Here is a 23,711-nt window from a genome sequence, read left to right on the forward strand (position 1 = left end):
CTAGTGGAATTTATTATTATACTTTCATCATTTTCTTAAGTCCAAAAAGCTGTAATCCTAAGTGAAGCAACATGGACTAAAAACTCCAGCTTATTAGTGAAGCTGTGTCCCAGGCACCCAGGTGAAAGGGCTGATAAAAGAACCTTCCTTTCCTCCCTGGTTCACCCAAACTCCCTCCCCTAAATATAGATGCATCTTGATATTTTTGCAAAGAATTTTTAGTCATTGATGAAAAAAATCACATCATAATTTCATAATGTTAATGATGAAAGATTCTGGGATACACCAAAAAGTGGAAATTCATAATTTTATATGATGAAAAAAATGTACACTTGTACTCCTAAAAATCTTGGTCAGTTTTAGCCAGTAACTCTCTTAGGAGACTTAGTAAAACCTATACCCTTTCAAAACCAGGGTATGTCCCCACCAAAAAGCTATGGGGTATATTTATTTGAGATAAAATTATAGAAAGTATCTAGACAGTTCATAATTGCTATGGAACATCCAAGAATCTGTGTACTCAGGATACTATGGGTATTCAATCTTGATATAAGAACAATAGGCAAAAAGAGATTTATTCCAATGTTTATGTTCTTTTGTGTTGCTATCAGAGTAAACTCTGTTCATGGGTGAGTATAAATAAACTAGACAGTGCAAATCTTGTTCCTCAGGAGCAGGCCCTTTGCATTGTAAAAGCAATGCTGCATGATTTGCACAAATCCTTGCATACCCACCTTTCCACAGCATTGTATTATCATAACATGGCTTTGTAGGGATAAAATTCAGAAAGTTTTGATTATGCTTATGTATCTGCAACTTAATATTTTTTGTGAAAAGTAAACAAAGCAGGAATATGTATTTAATTTGGCAGCCTATTTCCTTCTTGTATGAATATGCAAAAACCCACCTGTTCAAACTTTGTATGTGATCCACAAGAAGAACAGCACTGACATGGTAATGGACTAACTATATTCTAGCATTTTCTGGTTAGGCACACTCACAGATCCCAAAATGTACATTGAATAATTTTCTGCCACAGGTAGCCATGTCTGTTTCTAAGGAAAATATTGATTCACTACCTAACAAGAACTTTATGCTTCAAATAAACAAAAAAATTATACAACATAATCTCTGTCCCCAAGCTTGCAGATCTTCAAGAAGTACATGGTACCTATGGTGGTAGTTGAAAGGCATGGAACATATTTAGATGTATTTACTCTTCTTATTTTTCAGGAAGAACCAAATTACCTACTGTTTCAAAGAACGTTGCTTTTTATTCCCTTGATACCAAATCAATAAAAGTCCTTCCAGAACAACAGCTGTTGCTTAATGGCCCCAAAGAGTCAATGCACTACTGAAATTGAACACAGTTCACTGTCTACACCAAGTGGGTCCTCAATTAAAGTTGATGGATTGACTTTCTCATGAGCAGTAAAAGCTCAATTTATGGAGATGCATCCTGTGAGACTAAAATCAATAATTTAAGAGCACTGTGTGTTGAATTCTATGTGACAATACAATAATATGTATAACTATAAGAACTACATCTTTTCCATCTTTTAAAGTTGTTTTCTTGTTAATCGACTGATGCTGAGATTCTCAATAATGTTGTGTCATCATCTAATCACAATGAGACTATAAATTTGGATGAATGAATATAAATAATCTGATAGTAATATTAAATTATGAAGAATTTGGAGACTCAAATATCTGAAGATAAGATGCAAGCTTGTTGTTTAGTTATCAGAACTTAAAATCATAGTAATAAAGATTGCCTATTAGGGTGAAACATTTTGTTTGAGATGCTCATTGCATATTATCTTTAGTATATAGATTTTGACAACTTTCTACATTATCATATGCCATTGTTTAAGGAAGATGAACTGATTTTTAAAGATGAACCAGAAATAGCCATTTAATTTGATCAGGTGACACCCTTAGATCAGGTGACAGCTCAGAAAGCATCTCCTTAGTCAAAGTAGAATCTTTGAGCATGAGAGAATGGTCTGTTGGGTACTTTAGCAGAGAACTGCTTTTGCATCCTACACTCAAACCAGAGCTGTGCTCTACATCTGGAAAAGTTTGAGCAAATAATCCGACGTGATGGGAAGCGGAATTAGTTCAGAGAGTAAGGAGTCAGCCAAAAGGTCAAAAGAACTGGAGAAAAAGCTTCAGGAAGATGCTGAGCGAGATGCAAGAACTGTAAAGTTGTTGTTATTAGGTAATATTTTACTTCCTTTTGCTTTCAGACCCCTGATGTTTTCTTCAATTGTGTTGTATTTACTTTCCTGAAGTTTAATTTTAAGTGTATTACCTTATGGGATATTTATTATGAAAATGTGGAAACAAATAGACTTTATGTGCACTTTGTATATATTTACTCATTTTTATTTATTATTTTATTAAATTTTTATTAAGTAGTGAGAAAATAGTAGATGACTCAATTTCTCTGTCAATAATATAATTTATTATAATTAAGAGAAAACTCATATACATTTATTATTTTATTGCTTCCCATCATAGCTCAATGTCTGCTTTTTAATACTGAAAACAATCCTTTAATTACAAGTTATAAAGGTTTATGTTATTTTGTTTGAACAGAAATACATTGTTTGATATTCAAGTTAATGTTATTTAATTACTTGTGCTGCTAAAACCAATTAGTCTGAAGTTATTTAAAGAGTAATAATAAGGTACTTAAAATTATATTAATAACATTATTCAGGCTTCTGAACACAAACTGTGATATTGTCTGAAATATACTCCATTTAAATCCTTTTAGGATACTTATATATTTATTCAGGTAAGGAATTAGGTCTCTTCTGTCTTTTCATTCCCTCAACACTCAGCACAATATTTTACCACAGCTATAAATTCAATAAATTTTTGATGAATTGAAAGATAGAAAATAACCTATATGCCACACATTTTTCTAAACATTAAAAGATTCACCTGGTCACTGGAAGAGAAATACATTTTTGAAATAAAAATAAAGACCTATAAAAGGATACAAAACAAGAGCTTTAATTTAATCGTAGTTGTATGTTCCTCCTGATTCTAGTTATACACAAAAGGACTTCCTTTCAGAATTGTGAAATTCCACACCAAATGTCCTCATACTTTATTGAATTTATTGGAGTGACATTGGTTAATAGGTTTCAAGTATACATTTCGATGGTACTTGAATTGCATATTGCATTGTGTGCCCACCACCCAAAGTCAAATCAGCTGCCATCACCATATATGTGGCCACCTTTATCCTTTACTGCCCTTCCAGCCCCTTCCCTCTGGTAACCACCACACTGTTGCCTGTCTATGAGTTCCAGTTTTATATTCCACACATGAGTGAAATGACATGGTTTTTAGCTTTTACTGAATGACCCACTTTGCTTAGCATAATAGTCTCACTTTTTTAAAGTGACCTTTTGCTCCCAGTGGCAAGTGTCTCAGAAGCCAGCTGTGGGATTCCCAGCACTTGTTCCTCAAAGGAAAGGACATATTCTCTCCCTTCACGCACAGGTGCTGTGGCTGCACACTAGTCCACAGCATTGGCAAGTAACCACCTAGAGGTTGGTAACTTAAAGGATGTTGGGGCCAGCTCTTATGAAACCAGCAAACATACTTTCCCTAAAACTCCAAAGTATTCTTAGAGGCTTTGATCAAGAGTGAAAGTAATATGGACATAGAAAAAGCAAAGAAAAGGTGAGAGGGAAAGCCAAACATTCCTACAAACATCTTTAGTGTGTGTTTTTTTTCCTTCAGGTCTAAAACCTTTACTTCTTTATTTTTCTATGTGTTTATATTGTCAATACCATACTATATTTTTTCAATGCTGGCATCTGAGTTTTATTATCCTACCTAATAAAATGGTAATATGTAAATTACCATCACTCCACTATGCCCACGATTGGGCCAGCAGGAGGCGGAGGGAGTGAGACTCAGGGTGGCAGGGGTAGCCAATTGGGCCAGCAGGACGCTGAGCTCACGTCGCCAGCGGCAGCGCGAGCTCAGCGTCTGCGCCATGGCTGTGCTGCGGCACAGAAGGGGCCTCTGGGGCAGCGAGCTCACGTCCCGCCGCGGACCATCAAAAGCGGGGGAGCTGGGTGCCTGTCCGCTCCGGCACCAGGCCTTTCGGAAGCCTCCACCGAGCTGGAGGCTTCCGAAAGGCCTGGTGCACCAGCGGACAGGCACCCAGCTCCCCCGCAATGGAAAGTGAAAGCGTGTAGGGGACCCTACACATGCATGATTCAATCATGCACTGGGCCTCTAGTTTTAAAATATTATTCCAACTTTCTGGCTCTTAGAAACATAAACCTATATGGAGTCTAAAGATTTTTAAGAATCTACTTTAAATGAGCTTACATTTGCTAAGTTAATCAATATTTTCAAAATTTCCAGAGGTTTGCACTTATTAAAAAATGTGTATTTTGGCCCAGTCAGTGTGGCTCAGTGGTTGAGCATGGAACTATGAACCAGGAGATCACGGTTCGATTCCTGGTCAGGGCACATGCCCAGGTTGAGGACTCAATCCCCAGGGTGGGGGAGGTTGTGTGGGAGGCAGCCAGTCAATGCTTCTCTATCATCATTGATGTTTCTCCCCCACTCCCTCCCTTCCTCTCTGAAATCAATAAAAATATTAAAAAAAAAAAAAAAAAAAAAAAAGAATGGCAGATGGCAGCATCTAATAGCTTACTATAATGTCCCTTTTCCCCAACAGGCAAAAAGCACTTAGGCAAATGTTTTGCATATATTTGGTTGTTTGTTTTAGATTAATTTATCTCTAATAATCAGGACAGCTTAAACATTGACTCACAAGTTTCTCACATAAAAGATATAAACTATTTATTAAGGTATTCCATATTTTAGCCAAATGATGATATTTGCTAATGAGATTAAATATTCTGTCTCGATAGGAATGACTCTTGTTAACTATAATTTAATAGAACCTCTTTATATAGTAATACCACAGAACATTTTAATATTTACTTTTTCATTCAAACCCTGAACTATTGATTGAAGAACAATATGTACCTTTTAAATCATTTAACAACATGAGCAGTTAACAAAAAGTTTTATACCCCTCCAAACTGTTAGGAGGAAAGGAGGGCAGTGAAACCTTTACTTGTGTAGAGACCCCATGTTCTACATAAAATAAAATATGCTTCCATTTAAGATTTTAGACTTAAAATTAGAACCCATCTCCTAGTTAAGCTTCCTCCAAATACTGACTCATAAATACATCAAATGGATTTTGAACCCAGAGAAATAGGATTCAAGATAAAACTGAGGGTGAGACTCATCAAAGTACAATGATATTCATTTTATTTATTAGATCCCAATGCTAACAAAGTAGAAGTCATGGGTTTAATTCCAGACTCAATGTTTTATATTCAAATAGAATAAATTTGCTATTTAGAATTGTTCCCCCTTTAATATATCTTGACATGTCACTCTCTGACCATTATTTTATATTCTACTAGAGGTCCGGTGCACAAATTCGTGCATGGGGGGGTCCGGCCAGCCCGCCCCGATGGGGCCGATCAGGTTGGGCCGGTGGAGGGAGGGGATGAGGGAGGTTGGCCAGCCCCGCCCCCAATAGGGGGGGCTGATTGGGGATGGGGACAGCCAGGTGGGGGGGCACAGGTGGTTGGCCAGCTGGCCCTGCCCCAGATTGGGGGGGGGGGTTGGGCAGGCCAGGGGTAGGGGCCACCACAGTGCGCGTAATAGCGACCGGTCATTCTGATCATTCCAGTTGGTCCATCATTCTGGTCACTTGGCTTTTATATATATATATAGATTCTCTCTCATTCTTTTCCACATTTTGTGAATTAGTTCTTTGATTTCATTATATTTCCCTACAATCAAAGTCACCTATATTAGCTATATTCCTCCTAAAATTCTGAAATAATCTGTCCCCTTAATCTTCTACCTTAATTGATATCATAACTTCAACCCTGCATGATCCCTCTAAGGTTCTCCATTTACCATTGTTCTATGACACTATTTCCAATAACTTTCTGCACAGTGATGCTATTAAATAACTTTTCAGCCCTTCCTGCTGATCTAACACCCCTCCCAGGTAAACTCCTAATTCCCTTCATTTCCAAGGGTTATAGAATAAAATGGTAGATCATTTTCAGTTTCCTGGTTGACAAGTCGCTCTCAAGTAATATTCAGTTTTGGTCTCTTTTCATGAGTCAGCCATCCTTATATTGTTAACTAGAGGCTCAGCACATGAAATCGCGGGTGGGGTTCCTAGGCCTAGCCTGCAATCAGGGCCATCTTCCTCCTGCTTGCCAGTCCCCAGTCCTGCCCTGCCCCACTGCCACCCACCCTGGTTCCCTGTGGTTCCCTGTTCGCCATCCAGCGATTGCAGCCTGTGGCCGGGGGTTGGGACCAAGAGGTCTGCCTTCTGCCTGCTTGCCAGTCTCCAGTCCCGCCCTGCTGCCACTCACCCCGGTTCCCCATGGTTCCCGTTGGCCATCCAGCAATCGGAGCCTGCGGACTGGGGGGAGGGACCTAGAGGTGGTCAATGCACCTCATAGTGACTGGTTGATCAGTCGTTCTGGTCCATATGCCATTATGGTTGCTGGCTTTTTATTACATAGGATAATTTTAAACATCCTTATATGAGTCCTCTTGAGTCCCCTTGCATTTATTCTACTGTTTAGTTTAAAATACAACCTCTCTGTAGGCCTTTTAATTCATTTACTGTTTCTCTTCTGTTTCCTTTGTTTAAACAGAAGAGAAAGTGCCTGTGTAGCAACATAAATATGATGATGAAGACAAGAGCCCTTTCTTCAATCACAATAGACTTTGAATAATTCTGGAAATAAAAAGTTATTTCTTAGTTTTCTGTGTGTAGTTTTTGTTGTTATTATTCAATCCAATAGGATATATGCAGAGACATTCTGGGAGAATGAGAGTGATCTAGAAACTATAAAGTTTGGGCCATTTCTTTAAGATACAAAGCCAAGAGATATAATCTTTCTAAAGTATGTTCAAATATAATAATAGGATTTTTTTCCTAATGACATGTAATTCTTGCTTTAGAATATACATTCTACCATGAAACCAAACTATATCTGGATCTATCATCAATGTAAGTGGGTTTCATTTCCTTCTGCTATCCTGGAAAGTAGACACCTAATACCTTTCAAGACTTAAAAGAAAAATTATCCTGCTTCTTACATAGGAGAGCTGTCTGTTAAGGATTTACCCATAAGATAGTGATGTCGCAGGTTTTAATCTGTATATGAATTTGATGTACATATATCAGTTGATAACACTCCCATCTTTCTTTTCAGGAGCAGGAGAATCTGGGAAAAGTACTATTGTTAAACAAATGAAGTGAGTATATACTATTTTAAATGTTTACTATTTAATATCTGTCCATCTATTTGACCATTTTAAAAATAAATACCTCTGGGAAATGTGATTGATAACCTAAGTCTGCGATTTTCAACAGGTGGGCCATGGCACACTGGTGTGCCACAAGCATTTTTAAAACATGCAACACCTGACTATTTAGTCAGGGGCACTGACCTCTTTTCCCTTAGATTGTCAAATAAAAAAGAAAAATAACAACAGCCAACATAATAGTTATCCAGTGTGAATGCTCTGTATGAACCATAAATATAGAGTTGCATCATATTGGTTACATCACATAATAACATAGCGTCTGGTTGGTTAATTCTTGGTACCAGAAATCCTTACATACAAGAATAGGCACCTGATTTTTTTATTTTATTTTATTTTTTATTCTTGTTAATCCTCACCCAAGGATATTTAGACATCGATGTGAGAGAAACATCAATTGGTTGCCTCCCGCAGGCGCTCCAAGGGGGAATGAACCTGCAACCCAGGTATGCACCCTTGACCAGGAATCAAACCTTTAGCCCTTGGGTGTGCAGGCCGATGTTCTACCACGGAGCCACAGTGGCCAGGGCAGCACCTAATTTTTTAAAAAGTCACTTTGGACCAAAAAGGGTAGGTAATTACTACTATCATTATTTCTTTGTAAATATATCAAAATTATATCTATTTTTGTAAGATTGGCAAAAAATATAAATATAACTTTTTTTGGTGTGCTGCAGAATTTTAGTAATTAGTTAACGTGAGCCATGAAATAAAAAAGCCTGAAGATTGCTGATCCAAATCACCCATAGTAGCAGGGCTATCACAATTTCTGTGCAAATATTCCTCCTTCCTTTCGCAGAAAACATAGGCGATCAGTAATATTGTAATTTTCACTTTTAAAAAAAATTTTCCCTCTTCACAAGATGAATACCAAAAGCAGTTATACTACAAATATATTAATCCGAGTATAAATAGAACTTTAATATTGTGCTCATAAGCCAGAAAGATTTTGAAATATGTCAGTCAATGATCCATTTGAATTTAGGAGAAAACTATTTTTAGCCTAATTAGTATTTTGCCTACCTGAGAATAAAATGGATATTTAAAGTTATGACTACCATGGGCTTAAATTTATTTTCTTTAATTTTTTCTCTTTATAATGAAATAAGTACACCTGCATTTAATAGTGAGATGATGAATACAAACACTCTATGATTGCAGAATGCGATGCCTAAATAAATAAAATGGCAATTGATAAGTAGAGATAAATATGTGGAATTTCATGGCTCTGTCAATGCTGGAGAATTTTGAAGGACAATTGTTGCTATAGGAGAAGATGATAATCATTTTTAGCTTATTTCTGATGAAATGTTCAAGGATTCTGTTCTTCAGCACGTATCATGAGGAAATGATTCCAGTTAATGATGAAATTGTCTATAATCTAAACCACTGTTGTTGTTTTTCTTATTTCTAAGTAATGTGATGTGAGTTCCATATCAACCAATATTTAAATCCCACTTTTGAATGCTGTCACCTATATCTGTGACTACATTTTTGACCTTTTCTCCTGTCTTTGAAGTTCAGAGCTCCTTTATCCAGATCACTGCTCATATTGCTTTCGGGTTCTCAGATCCATCCCTGCACCCAAGTCATCTTGTACTTCTTTATAGTATTACCACTATGTTCACCTATTTTTTTCTTGCATGTTATAATCATGCTTGAATCCCTCTCATCCTTCTTACTTTTGCATTCTCTATAAAGTTAAATGTAGTAAGAAAAGATATGACCATTGGGCTATATAAAAAACCAAAACTTTTAAATATATTTAACCATAAATAAAATTAAACAGAAAATAGAAAATTTGAAAAAAATTATAATAAATAATTGAATACCATAATATGTAAAGAGCTATTGATGGTTAAGAAAAACAATTAACTACCCAATATATATAAACTAGAAGCCCTGCGCACGAATCCGTGCGCCAGTAGCTTGCCAGTAGCTCGCTGCTGCCCTCCAGTAGCTCTCCGCCTGCTGTCCCACCCTCCTGTAGCTCCCCCCATCCCCTCCCTTGCAAGTGTCCCCCCACGTCCTGCGTGGTTCAGGGTTCAGGTTTAGGATTCGGGCTCTGGAGGAGGCCATACACAAATGAAAGAGACTAGAACATATTAATTTGGAAATATTGGGGGCCAGGCATGAGCCCAGCTCAAGAGGAAGGACTCCACCCCGCTCTGGCCTTGCTATCCCCTTTATTCAGATTGTGGGATATACCCATAGCCCTTAGGCAGGCAATTCCAATAATAGCCAATCAGCAAGGATTTACATAAAACTAAAAAGTGGAAGTTGCTTTAGCTACCATTGTCTCAACTGAACAGTGGGCGCTTGGGCTCTGACCTTTCAGAGCTTCAAGGTTGACCAGCCTTCTGGGTTCCTTGTCCACACCTCTCTGCTAGTGAGGACAATGGGCTGCTTCCAACACTCTCTCATAGCTTGCTGCCCTGCCCCCTCCTGTAGCTCTATGCTGCCCCCTTGTAGCTTGCTGCCCCACCCTCCTGCTGATCCATGATCCGGTCATTACACGGTCGGTCATTACGCTTCACGGCGTAATGACCATTTGCATATTACATCTTTATTATATAGGATGTGAAGAGACTATGAATAGTTTATAAAAGACAAAATTTGAATAGCTATTAAATATATATATATTTAGTTTAACCTCACTAATATAAAAAATTAAATAATAATAATCTGTTTCTCACGTTAGTAAATTAGCAAACAATAATTTCAAAGTAATATTACCTAATAAGAGTGATGTTTTGAGAAATATTTCTTATTACTACTTGTAAACTTGTTATGGAAAATTTATAGAAATAATTTTGGCAATTATGCACAGTAAGTTGATAAAATAATTATTAACCTTTTAAACATATTTTGAGAATTTTTAATAATACAATAAATTAAATATGAAAATAAAATAAATATTAAAATGTATGCACAAAGAGACATATCCATCTTATGTCAAATATTGAAATATAAGATAGGATAAAATACCTTAAATTAAAATTAAACTTAATCAAATAGTTTGTGACATCATGGGATTATTCACCTTTAAGATTTTGTGTCCATTACAAGTTATATGTATATGAAAAAGGTTTTAATAAAAGATAATACTGCCAAAACCGGTTTGGCTCAGTGGATAGAGCGTTGGCCTGCAGACTGAAGGGTCCCAGGTTCAATTCTGGTCAAGGGCATGTACATTGGTTGTGGGCACATCCCCGGTAGGGGGTGTGCAGGAGGCAGCTGATGGATGTTTCTCTCTCATCGATGTTTCTAGCTCTCTATCCCTCTTCCTTCCTCTCTGTAAAAAATTAATAAAATATTTTTTTTTTAAAAAAGAAAATACTAATGTTAACTGAAAAATCAAGATACAAAATTGCATAAACAGCTGTAGTTCAACAATGACAAAATAGATACTGTTTCTCCTGGTTCTGCCCCATCTCTCCCACCTCTTCTCAGAGTCTTTTAGGAATAGTCAGCATGTTCACTGGCTAAGATCATAGGCTCTAAAATCAGATTGCATTTGCTGCCCAGTTGTACCATAAACGAAACTAAGGCTAGTTAGTCAATGTATCTGACTTCTTTTCTTACCTGCAAAATTTAGATAATAATTTTACCTACTTTAAAGAGCTTATTGCAAAAAATGAGAAGAGAAGGCAAATAGAGTACTTAAAACTATTGGCACATATTGAAAGCTTGATGACTGTGAGCATTATATCTGGTCATACTGATTCTTCTGCCCAGGTTGTTCTCTTCCTCTTGATGATCTGGAAATAACTATTTATTCTAGAAAATTCAACTGTTTATCACTGCTCCTAGGCAGTCTACCCTGATCCCTTACTCCCAATAAAATGTATCACTTTTTCTTTTCTAGTTCACTGTACCATGCAGAGGTTGTTGCTATACATTACCACACTGTACAAAAATCAGCTATGCTCTCCTTCCTATAATCCAGTGGTCTCTAATAGAACGTTCCAGGGTGATGGAGAGGTTATATAGCTGTACTCTTCACCACGGTAGCTCCTAGCCACATGGAGGTATTATTCATTGGAGCTGCTGTGATTGAGGAATTAATTTTTAATATATTTTAATTTGAATTAATGTGTCTAGTCACTAGTCTATTTTTTGGGGGGTGGGGGAGAAGAGGGACTTGTTTAATTTATGCATTTTCTTCAGTGCATAATGTAATATGTTACAGAAAATGCCCAGCAAAAGCTTATTACATTGAACAGAGCTGGGAATTAACTTGCAGGTAGAGAGCTCTACTTCACAGAAATACATTTGTGCAGCTCCTAAAGTTACCTACTTCAAGTCCCACTGCAGCTGGGTTTTTTAAAGTCTGTTTTTGTCATTTGCTTTGTGAGAGATGTTTCCTTTTTCAATGGTGAAAGGAAAGGGATCAGTACTTATGCCAGGAAGAAAATCTAAATGACCCCTATTTGTAATTGGCATTCTGATTTAATAAGTAAAATAATTTTCCAGTTTTAATTTTTGACTAAGAACTGGAATTTCTTTAATAAACTTATTCCTAATATATCCATAAAAATATTTTACTGCATTTTCTGTAGCCTTTGACTACTTAATTTGCTTTAATTGTTTAATATGTCAAGATAAACATGGCCATATTTACATTACAAATACAGCAATTATTGGCAATAAGATATTAAAAGTAGAATAGATGTAGGTACTATCTCTATTTCTTTTACTGCAGAATCCATTTGAAGATTTTAATATCTTGGGAGATATTGTGTTCTTTCCCCCCCCATGCTAAAATCTCTAGATAAATGGATACAACACAAATCTTTAATAACATGACATCCAAAATAATGCCTAATGAGCACAAAGCATTTCCAAAACAATAAGAAAAGAAAAAACAGCTAAAAGAAATAAGAACACATTATGTAATAAAGATGCAATAAAGTAATTAGCATATGCAAAGATGTTAGCTTTTAATAGGTAAATCTATTTTAATCTATTTCTAAAACTATTATAATATTTTTGAGTTCTGATTGAATGAGTGGAAGGAAAAGAAGAGTTCAGCCAAATTAAATGTCTGGGCATTTCAGCTTTGAGTACTCAGTGGCACGCATACACATGTAATTACCTACATTAAAAAAAGATGCCTTTGTTACTGCTATAAATAGAAAGTACACACTCCTATTTTTTAGAGTGTCTTAAGTGAGAGGAATTTCATACTAAATTACTTCTTTTCCTCTTGATATCATGTGTAAACACTACTTATGCAACTTTGTCCTGGGGATCTGGGAGTTTTTTCTCTTGAAAAGAAATAAGCTTTCTAAATAAAATGTTCATGATTTTCCCATTTTTAATAGCGCTTTATCAGAGCAAATCCTAAGTTGTCTTTATGTTTAGCATTAGCAATTCAGAAAGAAAATATTGTATTAAACCCAAATTATAATAAAAATCCAAAAAAACAAAAAAATTTGTTCAGATTTAGCATATATGTATGGACAAAATTCTTCCTTTTCCAACAAATATATACTTTAATTTTATTCAAGCAAATTATTATTGTGTTTTAGTATTTAAAAAAATCAATTGTTTGACTCACAAAAGCTTTTCATGTTTAAATTATAGGATCATCCATAAGAACGGTTACAGTGAGCAAGAATGCATGGAGTTCAAAGCAGTAATTTACAGTAACACATTGCAATCTATCCTAGCTATTGTGAAAGCCATGACCACTCTCAGGATTGATTATGAAAATGCCAGAAGTGCAGTAAGTATGCTAATAATCACAGTTTTATGTCCTACAATGGAGCATGAGCATTAAAACAGTAGGACTTAATAAACTTATAGTACTAATTATGCCAAAAATTTAAGGATATGAAATGTGAATTTTGGAAACATTAATTCGGTTTAGTGTAAGATTTCCTATTTGCCTTTAAATGAAATTTTTCTTTTATAATCTTATTCAACATTAGCTCTTCCTAGAAGTAAAACCTAATATCCAATAATATACTATATTAGAGAAAAATACTGCTTATATTTGCTAAATACAAAAGAGTTTATTCCATAAAATCAAACTGCAAGATATTTGTATTTGTTTTCTTAGTTTCATTGAGAGTCATTTCATGGAGACTTTATTTGTAATAAAAACACTGCAATTATTATTGTTCAGTGATCATTAAAAGACTCCGTGGCATGGAACCGATTATTTAATAATGTTATTTTTAAAAAGAATTCAAAATTATGTGATTAAAATGTTTCCATAATAAATATACTCAAGTAGTCAGTTTTGTTATTAAGATAGCAACTGAGTAGTTGCATTCTTCTATTTTCTATTTTGTAATGTAATTACTTTATGTTAAAATACATTTAAAATCAACTTGTTTTAAAACAGTTTATGTGTAAGCATATAAAACCATTTTAGTTGATAAACTAAGCATGTAGCATTATTTAAAGAACAATAGTTAGCCACACCCAAAAAAGGGAGTAACTGTGTACAATTCTTAGGAAGAACTCACCCATTTCCCTATCCCCTCCGGGAGCAGCTGGTTGCATCCGATGTCAATTGAATTGTTCCCAAAGTAATTCTTAGATACCTTGATATGTGAAAAGAAAAACAGAGAAGAACAGTATAGTAAGTACAAAGGAAAAAAGTGACATTTATACTTTTCTCTTCCCCATTTTACCAGTAGTTTAGACCATGTAAATGACCATTGGAAGCCATTAGGATGAAAAGAAAAAAATATCTCATGCTATTATTTTTTTTCTATTTTTCTTAAAGCATAGTTGACATACAATATTACATGGGTTTCAGGTATACAGCATAATTATTCAATGTTTATGTATCTTATGAAGTGATCACCGCAATTTATCTAGTAACTATCTGTCACTGTACAAAGTTAATTTGATACTATAGATGATATCCCCTATGCTGTACATTACATCCCGGTGATTATAACTAGAAGTTTGTACCTCTTATTCCCCTTCACCTTAGTACTCCTCCCCACATATAGTGAAATCATAACCAATTTGTCTTTCTCTGACTTATTTTACTCTAAGTCCATCCATATTGTTGCAAATGGTAAGGTTTTATTTTTATGACTGAGTAATATTCCATTGTACATATGTGTGTAGATGTATATGTTTTTATATATGTGTGTGTGTGCATAAAAAAAACAACTGTTTTATTCATTTTTCTATTTCTGAACACTCATGTTGCTTCCATATCTTGGCTATTGTGAATAATGCTGCAATGAACATAAGGATGCATATATCTTTCCGAATTAGTGTTTTTGTTTTCTTCTTGATAGCTACCCAGTAGTGAACTTGCTGAATCACATAGTAGTTCTATATTTTGGTTTTCTGAGGAACCTCATGCTACTAATTTTAAAGAATATAATAAATTCCACTTAGTTCTTTCTCTTCCTGACAAAGAGCATGGAAATGTCCTTGGGGCAAATACTTTGTAAAGCAGAGTCAGGAGTTCTGCCAGTCGCTCCTTCATTTTCAGCTTACCCCACAACTTGGCTCCAGTAAGTCACCTACTTCTCTAGGTTACAGTTTTTCTCCTTCATGTAAAAGGGAAACTTGCAAGAACTGAACTCCAAATATCCTTCCTCTTTTTAACATCCTGGATGTAGTGACCACGTTGTTATTCAAGAGTAGTTTAGTTTTCACTCTGACTGTCTTTTCCTACCAACCTAGGATGTTGAACTGGCCCTTAAAAGACAACCGGAACCAACCCTTTTACTTAACGATGTAAAAAAGTAAGTGTCACAAAGGGTTGCCCTCCCTTCAATTGCTGGAGCTTAGAGCAAAACCCACTTCTCCTGGCTTCTATTAGGGTATTTCTTCCTATGCAAGGTATTTTGTAAAATTATTTGTAATGATTACTTTCTTTCTTCTAAGCAGTAATAATTCCTGAAATAGGTGTTATTTCTGCATTCATTTGAGAATAATTTACTGTTTTAATTTGCATGTGTAATATTTCATATGTTAGCATCACTGAAGTTGGAAATCACAGCCTTGCCTATTGCTACTTATTTAAATACTAGGGGCCCAGTGCATGAATTCGTGCACCTTGAAAGGAACTGTGGGCCAGGAGGCTGTGGTGGGCGCAGGGGTGGGTCTTGGCCCATCCTCCGCACCCCCGCCCAGCCCCTCCTGCCACGGCCCCCAGTCCCCTGTCTGCCGGCAGCCCCGTTCCCACTGCCACTGCTCCCATGTGCTGACGGTGGTGATGGCACCGCTCGCATCTGCTGACTGCGTGAAGTGAATGGGGCCGGTGCCAGCAGCAGGTGCAAGCGGCGGCTGCAGCCCCAATCACCCTTCAGGAGCAGGACGAGGTGGAGCCCTCAGGGACAATCGGGGCCGGCAGCCGCCACTCACACCTGCTGACGGCGCTGAGCTATTGGGGCCAGCACCCGGCATTGGCAGCAGGTGCGAGTGCCGGGCGGGACCACAGCATGCAGGAACAAAGAATTTTCAGTAACCACCAGAGGCTTTCCCCGATGACAGCGACCAGCTCTCCACCTTGGTCTGGTACCCCCATTCACCTGCTCCACCATCCTGCTGCGGCCAACGCCCGCCATGTTCCGTGCGCGTCCCCTGGTGGTCAGAGCAAAACATAGCGACCAGTGGTTCAGTTGTTCCACCATTCGGTCTATTTGCATATTAGGGTTTTATATAGAGCAGTGATGGCGAACCTATGACACGTGTGTCAGCACTGACACGCGTAGCCATTCTGATGACACGCGGCTGCTGAGGATGAAACATTTGCTGCTCCTGAGGATGAAACATTTGTGAAATAATGTTTTTTCCTCAAAGTGACACACTACCCGAGTTATGCTCAGTTTTTTGGTGAAGTTTGACACACCAAGCTCAAAAGGTTGCCCATCACTGATATAGAGAGATATTGTGTGCTTCATATAGCCCAGTGTTTGCAAACAGGTGATGCCAGCAACCACTAAAGACCTGAAATCTGTTGGTTAAAAGTCTTAATGATCTGACATTCAGGTGGAATGAAGATAATAGATTCTGTACATTGCTGCCATTATGCTTACTAAAAATGAAAAGAAATGTAATTTATTCAAAATGTGCATTGAATGGGAAAAAAACAACAGATTAATTTAAGCAGCACTAAGCAACTGGCACAACTTCTCAGGAGTACCTATGTTCTCAAGTATCAAGCATCACCATTGTCAGGCACTACACAGCTCATATTTTTATTTAAACTAACATAAATGATAGCCTTTTCAATCACAATCTTTAGTATTTGATTTTAGGATTAATGCATTTTCTGCATCTGACTTAAACTGTGTATTCAACAGATTAATTGCTAAGCACTTTATGTATACAATTCAGAGTTCTGATTTCCTACAGCTTTATCTTTTTTTATTTATGCCAGGTTATATATTCTGACATAGCCATTGTACATTATCACACAGATTGCCATTCAAAGAGGGAAAGAGTCTTAACCAAAAATTTACATGAGTTTTTTGGTTACTGGTTTCTTAAGTTTAGACCAGTTACTTAATGTCTCTAATTTCAGCTCCTTTACCCACAAAATAGTAGTGCTTTCCTTACTGAATTATAATGACTATTATAGAATGAAGCAGAAACATAAGATATCCATCTAAACACCAAGTATTGCAGAATGTAAACTCCCAGTAAATATTAGATATAATTACTTTTCAGTAATCACTTTGAATACAGGCTAATTAAAATGTATTATTTTAGTCTGCACATCTAACATGTACCTGGGTTGCAGGCCCCCATGCATGTGGGAACCAACCAGTCGATGTGTCCCTTCCACTCTAAAAAATCAATGGAAAAAACATCCTCGGGTGAGAATTGACAAAAAAAAAAAAAAAAAAAGAAAGAAAGAAAGAAAGAAAAGAAAAGAAAAGAAAAGAAAAGAAAGGGGACTTGTTCTTACTTGTTTTGGTTTAATATCTAATAGACTGATTTCAGGAATATAGCGCTTGTAAAGAGAATAAAGCTGAAGAAACAAGACAGGGTAGAATAAAGGCTGGGGACACGGGAGGATGGACAGCCAGGGTGGGGCAGTGGGAGGGCTCCAGAGTATGGCCGGCCCATCGCACTCAGTCCTGATCGGCCAGACCCCAGCAGCAAGCTGACCTAGCAGTCAGCGCGTCAGCCCCCTGGTGGTCAGTGCACATCATAGCGAGCGGTGGAGTGGCCTTACCATATCATTAGCATATTATGCTTTGATTGGTTGACTGGACAACCAGACGACCGGACACTTAGCATATTAGGCTTTTATTATATAGGATGCTAACAAGGCATGTAGTTTTTCCCCTGTAGGGACAAAACTGTTTGAGCAACGGTCTCATTGCATCATTTCTTCTAAATGGCATTTTAATAGTGGAAAGAGGCAAATGAGATGATGCCAGCAAAAGTGGCTGGATCATATTTCATTGGCTTTGCATTTCTCTCTCATAGCCAACAAATCAGGAAGAAGTATTTAAAACTTACCCTGTGCTGATGCAAGAAAATGAGGTTTAAGCCTCTGATTTAGGCCATTTAAAAATGTTGGCCTAATGGTCATTTGATCAGTTTGGTTTGGCAACAAAATCTCAATGTGAAGAAAGTAAAAAATAAGGTTTTTAATCTTAAGAGATCCTCTCTCTAACATTGAGAAACATACCTTTATGTTTCTCAGCAGATTTTTAATAAAACAGTGAAATAAATGTGGCATCAATTTACAATAAGAAAAATAAATTGTATCAGAAAACCAGCAAGTTCTTATTGGATATACTCCTAACATTTCACAAAATTTATTTGGGTTTGACTCTTATTCTGATGCTTATTTTTCTTTATTGGTTCATCAAATTAAGCACTGACTCTTAGATTCCTCATTTGTAAAATGGGAAAAAATATAGTGTCTATGCGATTGTTCTGAGGATTGTGTGAGATATTACATGTGCTGTCTTAGAAGTATAAGAATATGTACAGGAAAAACTATGAGCTTTGGAATAAGACCAGGAGAATGTGAGCCTAGACTTCATTTGCCTGGTCTATATTGGTCAACAATTATTCTGAAAATCAAATTCTTATTCTGAAAATATTTTTGTCACAAAACAGATTTGATAAATAGTTTAGGTAAACTGTGGACTATATTATTTACTCAGTGTACTTTTATATCTGCTCTTGTCAACTCCAAATATTCTATCAGGACTAACACAATTTTTGCTTTCTTCTTTATTTTCCTTTCTCTTTTCCTCTTTTTTTTTCATTGTCTTAACATTGCCCTATTAATTTGCTCCCAAAGGCATGCAATTAACAACACTACATTGGATGTTCAAAATTTTGAGTATATTAATATGTTTACTATTAGTAATATGATTACAAAGAGGTACATGGTGGCAAATAATATTGTATATCAATTTTTAAGTATGATTTTAGAATACTGAGTTTTATTTTCTATTTCTCTAATTCTTATTTGATATTTTTATTTCCTAGAAAAAAAAATGTGGCCATTATCAAATGAACACTATGTGCCAATTTAGATCAGATCCATTACCCTTTTATGAGCATTTGACCATCTGAGAGCTCAATGGACTTATACCAAGCAATTGTTAGCCCTTTTTACATCATAATCAAAACAATGATTTATAGCAAAATATATATCAAAATATCCTATCTTTTTTATTATAATATTTAAATCTATTAATTTTTGCAATAGAGAACTCTTTTGGGTATTATCCAGTGATCATAAGGTACTTTAGATATATTGTTTACATGTTCAATGGAATTATTACCTAAAGAAATCATATAAAATCATCCAGTTTAAATGTTCTATTTTAAAAAAATATGTGATTTCAAATAATGACACATTTTTATTCTTTTCATAAAAACATTGCCATAGGAAGACCAAAGACAACTTTATGTGATGGCAAATACCCTAGAAGATGGGGGAATGACGCAGGACCTGGCGGAGGTAATAAAACGGCTGTGGAGAGATCCAGGGATTCAGGCCTGCTTTGAAAGGTCAGCTGAGTATCAGCTCAACGATTCAGCAGCTTAGTAAGTGAATACAGTTCGACAGGAATTGTAGTGCAAATATTTACAATAAAGAATTATAACTGTATACTCTGCACTCATGCTCACAAATAAGAAAAATAAATGGCTTTTCATTTTATTATACCAAAATAAAAAGTAATTCAAGAGAAATAAAAAAGATCAATATAATATAAATGAGATGTAAAAAATATAACCAGGAGAGCATCCTATATAATAAAACCCTAATATGCAAATCAACCGAACAGCAGAATGACGGGTCGCTATGATGCGCACTGACCACCAGGGGGCAGATGCTCAATGCAGGAGCTGCCCCCTGGTGGTCAGTGCATTCCCACAGGGGGATTACCACTCAGCCAGAAGCTGGGCTCACGGCTGATGAGCGCAGAGCTAGGGAGCAGCAAGCCGAGCGGTAAGGAACAGTGAGCAGGTGGGCAGTTAGGAGTGAGGGGTCCTGGACTGCAAGAGGGATCCCGGACTGCGAGAGGGATGTCCGACTGCCAGCTTAGGCCTGACCCTGGGGGGATCAGGCCTAAGCCGGCAGTGGGACATCTCCTGAGGGGTCCCGGACTGCGAGAGGGTGCAAGCCAGGCTGAGGGCGCCCCCCGCACCCCCCCGTCAGTGCACAAATGTCGTGAACCAGGCCTCTAGTTTTAAATAACTAATTTTGAAATTATTTTCCTGAGAAGATCTATATGTTTTAAATATGTTCTCCAGACCAGCCGGTGTGGCTCAGTGGTTGAGTGTCAACCTATGAACCAGGAGATCACTGTTGGATTCCAGGTCAAGGCACATGCCTTATTATACTTGTAGCAGTTGCAGCTACCAAGATTATTAGCTGATAATGGCAAGCAGAAATTTAGGGGAAAAAAGCTCAATTCCTTAAGAAAGCATTTAATCTCTGACCTACCCTAGAACTACTCTATAACTGGGCTACTGCTGTTATGTAAGACTAAAAATAAAAATAAAATCCTTGTGCCCTAGCTGGTTTGGCTCAGTGGATAGAGCATTGACCTGTGAACTGAAAAGTCCCGGGTTCAATTCCGGTAAGGGGCACGTGCCCAGTGGGGGTGTGCAGGAGACAGCCCATCGATGGTTCTCTCTAACCATTTATGTTTCTATCTTTCTATCCTTCTCCTTTTCTCTCTAAAATCAATAAATATATATATATATATATATATATATATATATATATATATATATATATTTAAAAAAAGACAAGTGGCTACTAATTCATTAATAAATAAATAAATAGACAGGTAGATAGATAGATAAACATGTTTTCTCCAAATTAAAAAGAATTAATCATTTTGCATCATATTTAACATAAACACAGCATGGTGACATGCACACTAAGGTTGGGCTATTCATTTCGTCTCTATTCATGTTATTGAAGTCATGGTCTGTGATAATCTGATTAATGACATATGCTTTGATTCGAAGAGTTCTAGAAAAAGTAGTGTATTGATATTCACAACACTTGTACATTGTGGAATTCTATTTTGAGTCTCAAGAAAGACTATATAATTTTCACAGCTATCATCCAGTTTGCAGTTATCAGCTACAAGGAAGTTAGGAAGTTGTGACACTATAATTTCACTAGAGGCCCGGTGCACGAATTCGTGCACCAGTGGGGTCCCTTGGTCTGGCCTGCGCGATTGGACTGAAACCAGCTCTCTGACATTCGCCAAGGGGCCACGGATTGCAAGAGGGTGCAGGCCAGGCTGACAGACCCCACCAGTGCACAATCAGGGCCAAGGAGGGACCCAGGAGGATGGCCAATGGGGAGGGCTCCAGGGCATGTCCGGCCCATCTCGCTCAGTCCTGATCAGCTGGACCCCAGCAGCAAGCTAACCTACCCGTGAGAGCGTCTGCCCCCTGGTGGTCAGTGCACATCATAACGAGAGGTTGAGAGGTCTTAGCATATCATTAGCATATTATGCTTTGATTGGTTGAACAGCCAACTGGTTGACCAGACACTTAGCATATTAGGCTTTTATTATATAGGATTATCAAAATGACTTTAGGTTTCTATTTTAGTAACTGGTTCTTATCTTATCCCAAGGTCACATGCCTACAAGTACGTGTGTGCATGTATGTAAATATAGTTTCATTACATATTCTATATTTCTGTCCATGCATATTAATGTGTAAAAGATATAAATAGAATCCTTTTGATGACCCCCGAAACACAACATGCCAAGAGTAAGGAAAAAAACAACAACAGTAATGTGAAAGTGAAACAAATGAAAGATTAGTTGAGGACAGAACAATAAAACTTGCATGATCTTCAGATTTTTAATTATGATGGGCAGAAGGATTATGGAGAGAGAAAGAAACATAAATTCTAGGAAAAGATAACAGTCTTCTGTGATTATTCATTTATATTCATTTTAAATCCCAAACCCAATGGATACATTGTCCTTTACCAACTCTTGTCTCACTGATGAAGTAGAGAATGAACATCATCCTATGATTATATAAGCTTAAATAACTGCTTTTATAAGTGTCCCAGTACATAGTCACATTTTAATACTAAGAGGGTTGTCAGTAGTATAGAAAAATATTTGGCTTTTCTATATGAATCATTGATAAAAAGCAGTCAAAATTAATAAGAAACTGATATATGGAATATTTTCATTAAAAATTGGTTAGCAAAGTTCAAAAAAGGGAGGAAGAAAAAGTTAGATGAATAAATGATAGAAATCTGTTATTAGTTTTAGATACAGATTATTGTTTAATATACTTTCCCTTAAAATGTATTTACAATTATATTATCATATGTTTATCAAGTTCTTTGCTCTTGAATAGCAAAAAGTATGTACATATTGTAGACAAAATGGGCAGACAAAATGACATTTTATTGTATTTTCTAGTTGTTTTCTTTATTTTGACACATAAAATGTGGTTTATACTGGGACTATCACAATATGGATTCATATTAAGAGCAATGTATCTGTTCTTCAAGTTAAACACATGTACACAATATCTACTTGCAGTAGAATAACAACAGGAAAGTTGATTCCACCCACACAATATACCCCATGTCTAAAAATAATTTCAGATAAAATCAAGACAAATTAAATATTAACATTTTTCTTCTTAGGGATCCTTTAAAGAATGATTAAGTAAAAACTTGCTAAGAAAAATAGCTGAATGGCTATTATTTTCTTCCCAAAATTAACATTTTTCTAAAATACTGAATGACATTCAATTTTTAAAACTCGTTAATATAATATCAAATCAGGACCATATTTATGTCTATTTCAGATGCATTATATAAAGCAATGGTCTCTTTCTCTTCTTCTCTCTCCCTCCTCTTTCTTCTCTTTTATTTCCTTTCCTCCTCTCTTTTCTTCCTCCCTCCCTCCCTCCCTCTCTCCCCCTCTCTCCCTCTCTTCTTTCCTTCCTTCTTTTCTCTGTCTTTTTTTTTTGTGTGTGTGTGTGAAAGAGACATATTTGTTATCCTCTCAAACATAGACACCCTTCAAGATGAAGCTAACAGAGATGAGTCCCAGCAGTGTAAGGAAAAAGAATACTGTTTGTTGGCAACATAGCACCACCCCACTATCACTACTAGCACATTGAAGGAAAAGCATCACGACAGTGGCAAACAAGGGAAATATTTTAATTAATATTTGATTATTTACTCACTCGGACTGTCTATTGTGCTATTGAAATTGCATATGTTTTAAGATTTAACATAGACTTGACCAGAAAACAATGGTATTTTTACATGATAAAAAAAAATTAGGTATTTTTAAGTGATTTGTGTTATATATATTTAGGGCCTGTGGTTTGGTTTAAGTTTTAGTCTACAGGCTTGAGCACCCAAATCCTATATTTGTTTATAAAAACAAACATTTTAAATGCAAATCTGCCACCCTGCTAATGCTTCTGTTTTGCTTGAAATGATTTATATATACAAATAGAAGTACATTAAAATGTGACTTTACCAAAACATTCATTTGCCTATTATTAAAATAAATTAAATATCTATCATGGCAGGTATGTTTCCGTTTTGTTTCATTTTGTTTTTGCTTCTGCATGAACCAATTGACCAATAATATACCCACCACCGATGCAGACTTTGTCCATAAATAATGCACAAAGAAACTTGATTCACAAAATAAAAAAGTAGGTAAGCTAGGAAAATATTCCAATACTTTCTTCTGACATATTTATATCTTTATTTTTTCTCATTTTTTAAAGATAAGTTAAACTCTGTTAGAATAAAACGGAGTGATATATTTTCACATTATTACATATATGTGTTTCTGGATTGTGAT

General features: G+C 36.3%; 1 protein-coding gene across 1 annotated transcript in view; it reads left to right on the plus strand.

Annotated features, from left to right (window-relative positions):
• Positions 1-2,103: 2,103 nt before the first annotated feature.
• GNAT3 (G protein subunit alpha transducin 3) overlaps positions 2,104-23,711 on the plus strand; it is a gene marked incomplete at both ends in the record, with an annotated part of 36,779 nt that continues 15,171 nt past the window's right edge. The window contains 4 exons of the mRNA XM_079785395.1: positions 2,104-2,221; positions 7,308-7,350; positions 13,009-13,150; positions 19,271-19,428. Coding sequence (XP_079641521.1) covers positions 2,104-2,221; positions 7,308-7,350; positions 13,009-13,150; positions 19,271-19,428 — 461 coding nt within the window. The remainder of the gene's footprint in view (positions 2,222-7,307; positions 7,351-13,008; positions 13,151-19,270; positions 19,429-23,711) is intronic.

This window comes from Cnephaeus nilssonii, assembly GCF_951640355.1.
Source record: "Cnephaeus nilssonii genome assembly, chromosome: 12".
In the NCBI taxonomy this organism is placed as follows: Eukaryota; Metazoa; Chordata; class Mammalia; order Chiroptera; family Vespertilionidae; genus Cnephaeus; species Cnephaeus nilssonii.